This window comes from Pterocles gutturalis, unplaced genomic scaffold (genome assembly GCF_000699245.1).
Source record: "Pterocles gutturalis isolate BGI_N339 unplaced genomic scaffold, ASM69924v1 scaffold30906, whole genome shotgun sequence".
NCBI classification, from domain to species: domain Eukaryota; kingdom Metazoa; phylum Chordata; class Aves; order Pterocliformes; family Pteroclidae; genus Pterocles; species Pterocles gutturalis.
In genome coordinates, this window is record NW_010101468.1 from 28,870 (window position 1) to 41,854 (window position 12,985).

Below are 12,985 nucleotides of genomic sequence, written 5' to 3' on the forward strand. Positions count from 1 at the left end.
AAACCAGATATGTGCAGTTTATGATGATCTGCTCTTCTAGCTCAGCCTTCGGTGTATTCTTTGGTGGAACTGGAAACAATAGTCTTCTGGCATTTCTCACTTTCAAATTTATGGGGTCCTAAAGAGAAACCAAAGAGCTCTGAGTATGTGCCTGCTTTTCCAGGGGTTTAAATAGAACTTCTTCTTGGTCTACAATACCTTGAACAAGGCATTGTGTGATGTGAGATGTTATTTTCTATGGACTATGGGATATGAAGTGGTAGATGCTGAAACAATCTCTTCTTCCCTGTGTCCTGCTCTTCAATCATCAATATGAGGTCTTTTCTCTCAGAGGAAAAAAAAAAATATTAACCACAGGTCTTACTGAAACATGGGGTTTTTTTGAATGAGGTTACTGTCCCCTTCTGCAGAAAAATAAGCGGATGCACTGAGAGATGATGTGGCTTGCCATAGACCTGCCAGAAGGTCTACAGTCAGACCCAGAAGTCGGTAGCCAAGTCTGAGCCAGGAGGTAAGATACAGCTCCTGAGAAACCATCCAGGCACTCTGTAGGCTCCTCACCTTCTCCCACACCTGGAGCAAACTCCATGCTCACTCCCCCCATTCCCAAACGGAGGCCAACCTGTGGTGTGGGTTGAGGCACAGCACTGAGCAACGGCTGGTTCACCAGCTGCCCCTGCTTGCAAGGCTTATGGAGGCACGCCACCTCTGCTGCCTTCTCACAGGGAGGAAATGGGTGCAGGCGAGCGTTCAGACCTTCCTTGGTGTGTGCATCCTACCCAGTCTCCACACCCCTACACAGGTCCTGGACTGGATGGTGTGTATCACCCTGGACTCAACTCAGTTTTCAGACAAGACTCTGAATGCTACTTGCCACAAGACTGCTAATCCACCCACCTTGTCAAGAAGATGTAGACTAAATCCCTTCAGTGATTTAGAGTACTCGGTATGTGATTCGACTGGTTCACTGGGAGATGATTTCTAGGTACTTTAAAAGGAAACAAGCGCCCAACAAAAGAAACTCAACCAGACCAAAGTATTTTTAGAGGTAATGTTTACCTTCAGAACTCAGCAATAGAAGTTAAAAAAAAAAAAGCCACAAAATATCTAAAATCTTGAGAATGTACAAAACAAAGTCATAATAAAAAGAAAATTACTTTACAAAGTCTCAAAATGAATTTAAACAGTAAACATGTATGAAAGCATGGAAAATCTAAAATAAGGCTTTTGTATATATTGAATAATAAATTACAGTTCTAAAAATAAAGAAAGGAAAGCAGTAACCATTCTGACTCAAGCACAGAATCTTCCATGGGGGAATGGCACTGATAATAGCTGCAGGTCTTGACTTGAGAATTTTCAGTACCATCGAGTACTTTCCAGCAACTGAAAAATAAACTGTTAAATAGCTCCCCCAATCCCAATAGTGACAACAATTTGAATTTTTTTTTTCCTTTTCTTTCGTTAATGGCTAAGAGAAAACCTATCCACCCCACCCATGAATATGAACATGTGTATATATGTGTGTTTAGGATGCCCTTCTTGGAAAGTCTGTATTGAAATGAGAAAAAGAAGATAGCATAAAGGTGTTTGTTTGACAGTGACCAGATTGGTTGGTTCTTTAATTGATCCTACCTATCCTTTCTTCTGCATTAGTTCTGAGAAGCCTCAATACACTCACCCCCCCAAAAAAACACTCTAGGGGGAAGAAGCTACCCTAAGGTGCCCATGGATGGATTTTTCCCTTGTGCTTCTGACATTGCCACGGCTCTGGGTTGTGGTGCAGCACCAAGTCTGTTGCGCTGGCCGGGTGAGGGCTGTTCTCCAGTGTCAAGGCAGACTGCATTTGTCCTGTCTGTATGCGAACATCAAGACGATGACCCTGAGAAGTCCCTAGGGTGTAGATGAATCCCTGTGTGCAATGTGGATAAACCAGGAGATTTTTTTTATTGTGGACTTTCTTCTTTGTCTTATACAGTTCCCTCTTGCTGTCCAGAATCTCCTATTTCTTTGGCTTGGAGTTGCCAAAGGTGACAAAGACCACTCCTGGCTCCTGGAAACTGCCGTTGGTGTGGAAGTCTTCGCCTGGGCTCTTCAAGTACCTCCGAAACATCGGTGAGGCAGATGCCTCATATTGGGGATGAGCAACCACATCGCACGTAGAAGATGTTTGTGTCTCAGATTGCTTGGTGACTGTGGTGGACGAAGTGATGATTTTGTTTCCAAACTGATCCATTTCCTCATACTGCTCCATGACAGTCCGGGTGGCTCCATAGAGTTTGGACCCATCGGGCCCTGTCTGCAGCTCCAAGATGCTTTTCTGCCTCCGTGCATTTTGCGGGCTGGGGACGTTCAGGGAGCTGTAGTCTGAAAGGCCTCCTTTCATCCCACAGTGGCAGCTGCCTTTGGAGGTGTCCAGAGAGCACCTCTCTTTCTCACTGACCTGATGGTTGGCATTGCCAAGGGTTGGCTGTTTCATCGAGCTTGGACCAGCTTTTTTTTGGACAGGCTCAGCTCTGTTCTGAAAGGGGGACACATCATGCCCAGTAGACCCTGCTGATGGATGGTTAAAGGAGCTAAAGGTGTCCTGAGCAGAAGCATCCCTCTTTCCTGGAGTGTCAAGACAGTCTGGTGAAGGGGTGTCCCAGGGGGAATGTGCTGTCCTGGGTGATTCTGCTGGTTTCCTGGCAGCAGACTCGATGGAGATATAGGAAGGTGAGGAGGGAGAGCTGCCACGAGATTGAACGACGCGGGGGACACCTAGCTCTGCCTTGGTTACCTCAGTCTTTTCTGCCACCTTTGTAGCTTCCACAGATGCTGCCTCCCCTGTTTCCAATGTGGTTCCTTCCTGCTTGGCTTTGCTTGAGACAATACTGATTTTACGGATATTGCTGCTGCTTGCAGAGCTTTGGGTGTTCCCCAGAGACTCCTTGAACAGCCCTGAGAGCCCAGCGATGTCTGACTCAGACTTGAGACTAGAGACAGAATAAAGAGCTTTCCTGATGGCCTCCTCGATGTCCAGGAGCCGGGCAAGTGTCTGCTCCTTCAGGTGGATGATCTCAGCACTTGCTCGCTCCAGGTCCCCAAAAACCAGCTCCACTGAGGAGTCCTTTGTCAGTGTCTCAGCCCTATCCTGTTGCTTTGTCTGGTGGGCTTTCTGACGCACAACCCAGTCAGGGACCTTCTCAAAGAAGCTCTTCAGAGCTTTCACGTCCATTTTGCTTGTCTCCTCCTCAAACTCCTTCACCCGAGTCAAGATCTCTTGCAGCTCCTCCTGTCTCCTGAGGTTCTCAAAGATCTCCATAGCTTCCTCGACATTGCCTTTCATGATCTCTTCTTTGTGTACTGACAGCCTCTTCCGACGCTCATCTTCTGTTTCTCTCTTGGGTTTTTCTCTCATAACAACTGCTGGCTTCTCCCTGCCAGGCGTCTCTGGCTCCCTATCAGAACATTTCAATTGCCCACTATTCACCTGCTGTTGCTCCTCAAAGGAGTTCATTGACTGCTGATGGAAGGACATTGAATGACACATTTGACTCCTCTCAGTCACATGTTGCATGACCCTCTGACTGTCCCACGATCCATAAGAATTAGACACACTTTCTCTTTCCACCTTGGATGAGGCATTTTGTGCAATGTCATCTCCTCTCTTTGGAAGAGTGGTGTGGTCCACAGAAGAGGTGCTTGGCTCAGTCTGTCCTGGCACATGAAGTGTCTGTGGTCTACCAGGACAGGTTGGATGTGATCCTGAAGAGCACCCGTTCTCATCTTGGCACAGCTCTATATACCTCTGAACCACCTCACCCGGGCATCTCCTTGGAGCTGCTCCCTTCTTGCTCGTCATTCCCTGCTCAACATCGAAACCAACCGCTCCATTTTTCATTGGCTTTGACGTCTTAGCGCTGTCTGATTCCACTTTTCCTTGTCCTCCTTTGCTTGCCTTGTACCTTTCCTCTGCCATTTGAAGAGGGGTTTTGGCAGGGGTTTTTGGCAGTTTTCTCTCAGGGCTCATACCCTGACCTGTGGCAGGTTTGTCTGCAGATGTTTCCAAAGTGCAGCATTTTGCCTGAACCTCCCCATGGCCTGATTGTTCATGTGCTTGCAGGCAGCTCAATCCCAGCTCCATGGGGGGAGGCTTTGGGTTGCCAATTCCCCCCAGCCCTGAAGGTTTTGGAGGCAGGGGTGGAGGGATGGGTTTGGTTGATCTGCTTGTGCTGTTATTTGCAGAGGCAGAATGTAAGAGGTGCTCAGGTTTTGGAGGGGGAACAGGTTTTTTCCTGGGTAGGGCACTAATTTCTGGTTTCGGAGGAGTCCTGGGCTTCTCTGCAGGACTCAGATCACTGGGTTTGCAGGACAGAGAAGGGAAGGCAGGAAGAGGGGTCTGGAGTGGTGCAGAACATCCTGGGGCTCCATCTTTGCTGGCTGGTAGTGGAAGGGCACCTTCTCTTGTTGTTTTGGTTGAGGGTGGGCAATGCTCTGCTTTCATCACAGCAACTGAGGGAGGAGGAGGAAAGTCATTATCAGCCTGCGACCCTGAAGCCTCTACAGCAGTCTGGTTACTAACGACTTGAGTTTCATTTTTCTTTTTACACACAGAATGGGACTGCCCTGCATTTCTGTATATCATAGCGGCTTTAAAGTCCCCTCTGGAGACATTAACATTAGACTTTTCCAGTGACTGAAGGGTGGCTTTTAAATTACCTCGGACAACATCCTCCTTTTCTACCAGGCGCTGTTCTGTGGCGGCACTTTGAAGTGCTCTGATAGCTGTCTGTACATCCCCTCTGATAATAACATCTCTTTCTTCTTGTACTGATTGCTCTTTGTAATCAGACTCAACAAAAGGGTTTATATAGGTTTTCACAGGTGTGGCAGTATAAAGGCCATCCTTAATGCTAACTTCTCTACTAGGCACAACTTGGCTTTCCTGGCTCAACAGTTGTCCTCCCTGTACTTCCTCTGAAGCACTGACCTTTTTGTGTGATGCTATGCTCTTCTGAGACACGCTCGTGTGAGTCTTGGATGCCTCCTGGACTCTAGCGGTGGTGGTCCTGATGCAAGTGCTGGTGCTCTCCTGTGTGGTGGATGCAGAGTCTTGTTGGCGTACGGTTGACTGAAGGGTCACTGTGCCCTGTGTGCTGGCTGCCTGCTGCCTACAGGCCATGTGGACCTCCTCCCTGTTCCTCTGTAGCTTGCTCTGGACATTATGTTGAATGTTTTTTGCCTCTGCTGTTGCTAGCCTCAGGCTTTGCATTGCAGCCTGAAGATCACTCCCAAGGGCCTTTTCTTCTGGCTGCCTCTGGCTGGCTTCCCCCGTCACCCAACTCTGCTGTTTTCCAGCCATTTCTTCCCTCTGAGCCGTCACTTGGGTTGGAGATATGCCTTGCATCATACCTTTGGGTTCCTTCAAATAAGCAGAGGATACTTCTTCTTTCTCTGCCTTCTTGCTGACGTCAGGAACCCTTTGAATTGACTTTGTAGTCACTTTAAGCCCCCCTGACAGGATTTCTTCCTTTCCCATCACTGAGGGCAGGGGCTTCCCAAGACATTGCACAGTGGTGCCTGTCACACCTGCTGCATGCACAGCCTCTCTCTCTAATGCACCCTCTTTGCCCATGCTTTCACATGCAAACACCATTTTTGCTCCCTCCATAGCCCCTGGCTCACCCTCTGCAATCACTTTCTCTATCTGTCCTTTGTTTGGTAGGACAAGTAACTTAGCCCCCTGCATCACCTCTGGGGCACTCCCACCTTCCCCCTGCTCTGCTTGGGAGGAGATGAGGGACTGTATCTCTGACTCCTGCTGGAGGTTCTTCAGATAGTCTAGATCTCCCTTCTCAATGCAGCTCGCGAAAAGCTGGACGTTCCCCTTCTCATTGTCTTCACGCTTAACGGTTACTGTTGTTTTCTGCTCCTGAGAAGATGCCAGCAGATTCCCTATCGTTGACTTCACATCCCCCTTGACAACTTTCTGCTGGACAGAATGGAACAGGAGGGAGTAGAGAGTCATCTTCACTGATCCTGACTTGGTCTCTTGTAAGACCATCCCCTTTTTGATGGAAGCATCTTGACTGAGGAGACCCTGTAGAGCCTTAGCTACATTTCCGCTCAAGTCCTCTTTGCCTTTAACAGCTTCACTCTGGTCCAGTAGCTGCAGTGGGCTTATTTTGATCTTGCCCTCTCTGTCCTCCTCCACCAGCACACTCTGTGCTTCCACATTGGTTCTGTGCAGCAGCTGCAGCATGATTCTTTGCAAATGGCCTCCCACAACCTCTTCTTTCAGGACCTCTGGAGCTCCTGGGCTGCTGAGCTGGTACTTCACCATCTTCACACTCTCCATATCATTGGCTTCAATGAGGATCCCATCATGCTGAATAGCCTGGCAAGTGCAGAGCGTCTCTAAAGTCTCCTTCATGGTCCTTTCTTTCAGTTCTGTTTCTATACTACCTTCAGGAACACTAAATTTATCCAAGGGTGTGCTCTCAAAGAGCCATGTTGTACTTTTCACATCTGCACGAGGGATTACTTCTTGGGCCGCAGTACTGGCCACCGTCTCTGGGTCCTTAAGGGTGTCCATTGGCTGGGTTTCAAACAACCATGTGCAGCGTTTTACATCCCCTTTCTGGCTGTCCTCTCTCTGCACTGTACTGATAGATGAGCTTCTCTCCGCATCCCCGTAGAGGGAGTCCACAGGCTGGTTTTCAAAAAGCCAAGTGGATGTCCTCACATCACCCCGCTGAACATCACTGACACTGACCATCCTCACGTACTTCTTCTGGCCCACTTGCTGGGACTCAAAGAGCTGCTTGTTGGACTGAACATCTCCCTTCTGCACATCATCTACTGTTCTGGGCACCGACATCTTTCCCCCTGAGAAGGAGTCAAGAGGCTCTGTTTCAAACCTCCACCGGGCAGCCTGGACATCTCCTTTCTTGATGTCCTCTTGGGTGACAGCCCGAATCACAAACACCTCTTCTTCCTTCTTGATCTGATCCAGTGGCTTAGTTTCAAACAACCACCGGGCACCTTTCATATCACCTTTCATTATTTCTTCTTTCTGCACTGACGTGACCTCATGGTATCCCCCCTCTTTGTCCTGGATAGCATATAAGGGTTGACTTTCAAAGAGCATTGTGCAGGACTTGACATTAGCTTTGCTCATGGTGTCTCTCTGGATCTTCTGGAGCTCTGTCTCATCTACTTTGTCATGAATTTGGTCAAGGGAATAGGTCTCAAATACGAATCTCTTGCCTCCAACACCTCCCCCCTTGGCATCCTTCTCTGGAGGGATTTCCTGGATGCCCTCAGAGCTGTCCTTCAGGGAGTCCATGGGGTAGTTCTCAAAAAGCCAGGTGAACTTGTGCACGGATCCGGCTTCAATTGTCCCATCATCCTTTTGAGATGTTGGTTTGGTGGCTGTGCCCAAGGGCTTAGCTTCAAAGAACTCCTTCACTCTGGACACTTCCCCAGACTGTATCTCCACACGACTGGAATACCGCAAGGTTTTCTTTTTGTCAGCGTCACTGACAACACCGCTCCCCAAGGGTTCAGTCTCAAATAGGTGCCGGACAGTTTTGACATCGACTCCCTGTAATTCCTCCTGACTGTATGCCTTACTGACTTGTAAATACTGCTCTTCCTGGCCTTTCAGGGAGTCCAGGGGCTGAGTCTCAAACATCCATGTGTATGACTTCACATCAGCTTGGGGCACGCTGCCATCCTCCTCCTGCTTCTTTTCAGCCTTCTCATACAGAGTGTCAACGGGCTGGGTCTCAAAAAGCCACCTGCAGGTCTTCACATCCCCCCGCTGGGAGATCTCCCGCTTCACCGAGGGGTGGTCCTCACCTTGCGTGGCTTGGTGATGAATGACATCCATGGGCTGAGTTTCAAAGAGCCACTTGGCTGTTCTGACGTCACCAGCCACCACCTCTTGTTTTGTGATCCCCCGTATGATATCTACTTTCTTGATGCTTTCATCAAACTGGTCCAGGGGCCGGGTTTCAAACATCCATTTGTAGTTCTTGACATCACCACTGATGACTTGCTCTCTGCTTACAGAGGTGACTTCATGGAAATTGCCCAAGCTATCCTTGATGGCATACAGAGGTGTTGTCTCAAACAGGATTTGGTTGGCTTTGACGTTGCCAGCTGGAATCTTCTCCTCTTCTTTGGTGATGGGCTCAGCATCAGCCTGCTTAATGCTGTCTAAGGGGAGAGTCTCAAACAGGGTCTTGAAAGACTTCACATCCCCTTTCACTACCTCTTCCATGTTGGTGTCTGGAATTTCTTCCTCAAATGCCTTGGAGATGCTGCCAAAGGGACAGGTCTCGAAGACATGCTTTCTTTGCTTCACATCTCCCTTCTCGTCTGCTGAAAGCTCTACTTTCTTTAAACGTCCCACCTCAAAATTGTCTTTCAGGGTTTCCATTGGCTGGGTTTCAAATAGCCAGAGTGTAGATTTCACATCACCTCCAATGACTTGTTCTTTGGCTACAACGCTTTCTGAAACTTCTCCTTTCAGAGAATCAAGAGTCTGGGTCTCAAAGAGCATTCGCTGCTTACTGACATCTGCCCCTGTGACAAAATCTGTTGAAGCCTTGAAGTCCTGTTCTTCAACTGTGATTTCTCTAATGGAATCCAGAGGCTGAGTTTCAAATATCCACCTTGCCCCACTGACATCTGGCCTTCCAATTTCTTCCAATGAAATCCCACGGATTATTTGCACTTTGGAAGTGTCCTTGTTGATGGTATCCAGGGGCTGAGTCTCAAACAGCCACCGAGCCGTTCTGACTGCATTGCTCTGAATTTCTTCTCGGCAGACAGACTTGATTTCGTGGATGTTCCCAGTTTTGTCTCTAATGGCACAGAGGGGCTCTGTTTGGAAGAGCCTGATAGTCTTCTTAACATCGCCTTTTAGCTCCTGGATTTCTGACTTGAGTTGTAGGATGCTCTTCTCCTCCACTGAGCAGCAGCGTCCTATAGCATCCAAGGACTGTGCTTCAAAGAGCTGTCTGGCACCTTTCACATCACCTCCTGGGACAGGCTCTTTGAGAACTGCCTCCTGCACTTCAGTTTCATCTGAGTACAGTTTGTTTAATGAGTCTAATGGTTGGGTTTCAAACAGCCACCGGGCAGTATGCACATCCCCTCTGGCAAGGTCTGTTTCCTTGGCTGGTGTTGACAGACTTCCCCCATTGATTGACTGGGTTTCAAACCTCAGGGAAGTGCTTTTCACATCCCCACCAGGAATGATCTCTTCTTCTGTCAGCTTCTTTGTGGCTTGATGGTCCCCAATGGAGTCAAGTGCCCAGTTCTCAAAGATCCAGCGCATTGACTGAACCTCTCCTGGAAGAACTTTGTCCAGGTTCACAGATGCCTGTGCATTGGGATCTTCAGTATTAAGCATTTCTGCCAGGTCCTCAGTCACAGCTTCTTCCAAGTTCTTCCTGAGCTCAGGATGCATGTGTCTGTAGAGCCTCTTCAGCTCGTTCACTTGACGCTGCTGGTAGAACTTGGAGAAGGCTTGCTTTGGAGGAGGCACAGGGAGTGGGTTGGGATCCTGGTTCCCTGGAGTGATGACCTGGACTAAGCCAGGGGCGGGAGGGGGAGGTAAGTCATCTTCCATTTTCTTGATGGCAACTTTAGATGATTTCTGAGCCTCTGCCATCTTTAGGGAAACAGTTTTAAATGTCAGCATCGTGTCTTACCACCCAACCCCGTGGCCGTTAGTACTGAGAACGGCAAATGAAAAAGCCAGCCAGCAAGGGAAATCCATGCACTTACTGGGCTCCATACCTTTGGTTCAGTAGCACACAGCACTGCAAATCATCACACCACTGCACACGCTCCAGGCTTGGTGTTAGCTCTGGTTCCACAGCAAGGCACTCTAAAGCAAGTCTCTAATCCAGGCATGTGTGGTGGTTAGTCTACAGTCCCCAGGATTCAGTCCAGCTACAGCGTAACAGAGATGCCCAATTTGGACGGTGACCACAAGAATAACATGAAGAAGGCTGACTTAGAGTAGCAAACTAAAAGCTAACTTCTTCCTCCTACTCCCAAGTGTCCAGGGCAGTGTGAGGACCTGCAGAGAGTCTGGGAACAGAAGATATGGGTGCAGGAGAAAGCCAAGGAGCTATCTGTGACAAGGTCTCAAGAAGAAAATGGGGAGAGGGAACCAAAGTGTCAAACTGAGCTGATGAGGACAGCCTATTTTTGGGCAGTGAGCAAGCAGGATGGGCTTTTGGTAGCACCATGGGCTGCCCACTGCATGAGAGGGAGGGCTTGGGGAAGGATGTTGGTCTGATTAATGAACCCAGGACAGGTATGTGCCCTGTGTCATCATTTGCATGAGAATAGATGCATGTTTATACAATTAGACGTAAATAACGCTCTTTTGACTTTCAGACTTCTACAGGCATGAAGCTAACTAAGATTTACAAACTGCTGGAATTATCTGGCCAAATTCTGTGCTCTGTTAGGAGGAAAAAGCAAGGCAGAGGGATCAGAGGTTGGTGTAACACCCACAGCTGAGAGCCAGCAGAATTTAGACTCAGCCAGCCTGAGCGCAGCTCAAATTCACAGCAGCATTGCTACAGAAGTGAACGGTCATGATGGGGTGGGCTGTGGTTGCTTAGCCTACCTTTGAGCCTCACTTTTTTTTGCTTTTTTTCTCCTTAACTTGGGAAGCCTGGGTGCCGAACACTGAACTGAATACCTGCGACGGCACTGGCTTGGCGTTTACCCAAAGGGAAGGTAGTCGAGACCTATAGTCATTATCTAAAAGAGATTGTAATCCCAGTGGCTTTCCTTTCAGTAAACAGATCTGCTGACCCTTGGCATGCCTTTGGAGTTACATCTGTAGAGTTATGCCTGGAATATTATTAGTTGTTGCTCAAAGCGATGGCGCGCGGTGTTATTTCACTCTGTTACACACAGATTGTTCGGGCTAAAAATAAGTATTGAACATTAGTAAAAAAAAAAAAAAAAAAAAAAGGAGAAACCCAGAATGCCAAAATCAGCATATTTTGCAGCAAGTGTAAAATGCAAATCTTTCACATAAGCCAAGATACTTTGAATTATCTTTTTAAAATAAGTGTTTTTTTGGGATCTGTGAAGAACTTCTGAACGTGGGGAAGGGTGACTGAGCCGCTGATAGCTATGTTCAGTATGAAAGCGCTCCTCCTTGCCTTATGTGGGTATTTAAATCACACTCCACCACAGTCCACAAATATTTGGTTAGATAGCAGTGCTTATCTTCAACATTTCTTACCTTGCTTTTTTTCTGGCTATGGAGAGAGTGAATGGAGTTGTCCTTCACAGTACTCTGGAAAAGATAACGGAGAGAAATGACGTCAAACTGCCCTGGAAGACATCTGCTATCTGTATGTATATGTATCTGCTACAGAGTCCTGCAGATTATTACAGGTGAGGTTTTTTGGTTCGCTGGCCATTCTGTACAGCTGGAAAAAACAATCTTATTCCACGTTGATCAGAAATATTTTTTTCCAAAGGTCTCAGCCAACACATGAAATCCCAAACACATTTGTTTAGAATTGGAGAAAAAAAAGCAACCAAGGACTGATTTCTCCAAAGCTTGATTTACCCTATATTTTTCTTTACATGGTAATATTTTTAAAATGAAACTGATCTACATTTGTAACTGGAAAAAACAATCTTATTCCACGTTGATCAGAAATATTTTTTTCCAAAGGTCTCAGCCAACACATGAAATCCCAAACACATTTGTTTAGAATTGGAGAAAAAAAAGCAACCAAGGACTGATTTCTCCAAAGCTTGATTTACCCTATATTTTTCTTTACATGGTAATATTTTTAAAATGAAACTGATCTACATTTGTAATTGCACTACGGATTGTGAAATCCATTCTTTAGAAGTTGCTTTTATTATTATTTCTTTTTTTTTTTCTCAGACTTCTAACTGGTTGTAATTTTCCAGTTACAGTCTCTGCTTACTCATTTCCAACGGGGATTGCTTCAGTCTGGACTGCTCCAGTGCAGAGCCCTGAGACATGCTCAAGAGATTGCACCTCTGAGCAGGGACCCTGCAAAAACTTGAGTGTGGAGGGAGCATGAACGAGCCTGCAGGAAGAGTCCAGATATGAAATCACATCCCAAGTTACTCTTGGATCACTGGTGGAGCTGGGGAAATGGGAAAAATGTAGCTCAGTGCCTCATAACCCTTATAACCTGAATTATCCTGTGTTCCAATGACCAACCTGGAGTGGGTGATCAAATCCCAAGGGCTATAAGCAGAGGAACACAGGGAGGTTGCACTGTAAAGTTATGCCTGAGTGTGGCATATATGGACATATATGTGTGCATGGATTGGAGTGGGTATAGGACAGAGATGAATATGTTGCTGTGTGCTGAATATTTCTTCCATGGAGGTGAGTGTATATATGTACATCTATGTGCAAATAAAGTAGAAATCTTACATATGAATGAAGTGTTTGTGTAGGCTAGTGGATGTAGACGTGTGTGTGTGTTTGGTATGTGTGTGCATGTGTGAATATAATGCATATGTATATATATATGTGTGTATGTATATGCTGTTTATATATCACGTCCATACGTATCAGCACCTCTGATAACATTTACACAATATTTGCAAACGACAAGGGAAAGCTGTCCATTTTTGAAAAACAAATGCTGTGTTTCTCCAGATTTACAAAACCAGCCATGTTCTCTCTCACCCTCTTACAACCACTTGCTGGGATGGGACATTGTTGGGATGCCGCTGGTGATTTGTGAGGGGGAGGACGGGGGAGTGCACGGTGCTTACCGGCTGTGCGGGGCTGCCGGCGTGAGCAGCAGCAGCAGCTGTCTGGGAGAGATAGCGAGCCGACAGCTCCTTCACGGAGGGCGCAGAGGACCTCCCTCGTCCTTGCTGAAGTATGTGGCTAGCGTTGTCTGATATGTCTAAAAATGTCCGCGTCCTCTCATCTGAAACAGGGACAGACGTGCGC

At 47.2% G+C, this 12,985-nt stretch overlaps 1 protein-coding gene across 1 annotated transcript; it reads right to left on the reverse strand.

Moving 5' to 3' along the window:
- Nucleotides 1-1,227: 1,227 nt before the first annotated feature.
- Nucleotides 1,228-12,961, reverse strand: LOC104460640 (xin actin-binding repeat-containing protein 1). Its single transcript, XM_010083617.1, has 3 exons — nucleotides 12,802-12,961; nucleotides 11,270-11,323; nucleotides 1,228-9,667 (listed from the first exon to the last, which is right to left on the reverse strand). The coding sequence occupies exon 3, from the start codon at nucleotides 9,665-9,667 to the stop codon at nucleotides 2,003-2,005; it is 7,665 nt and encodes a 2,554-aa protein (XP_010081919.1). The 5' UTR covers nucleotides 11,270-11,323; nucleotides 12,802-12,961; the 3' UTR covers nucleotides 1,228-2,002.
- Nucleotides 12,962-12,985: the final 24 nt, after the last annotated feature.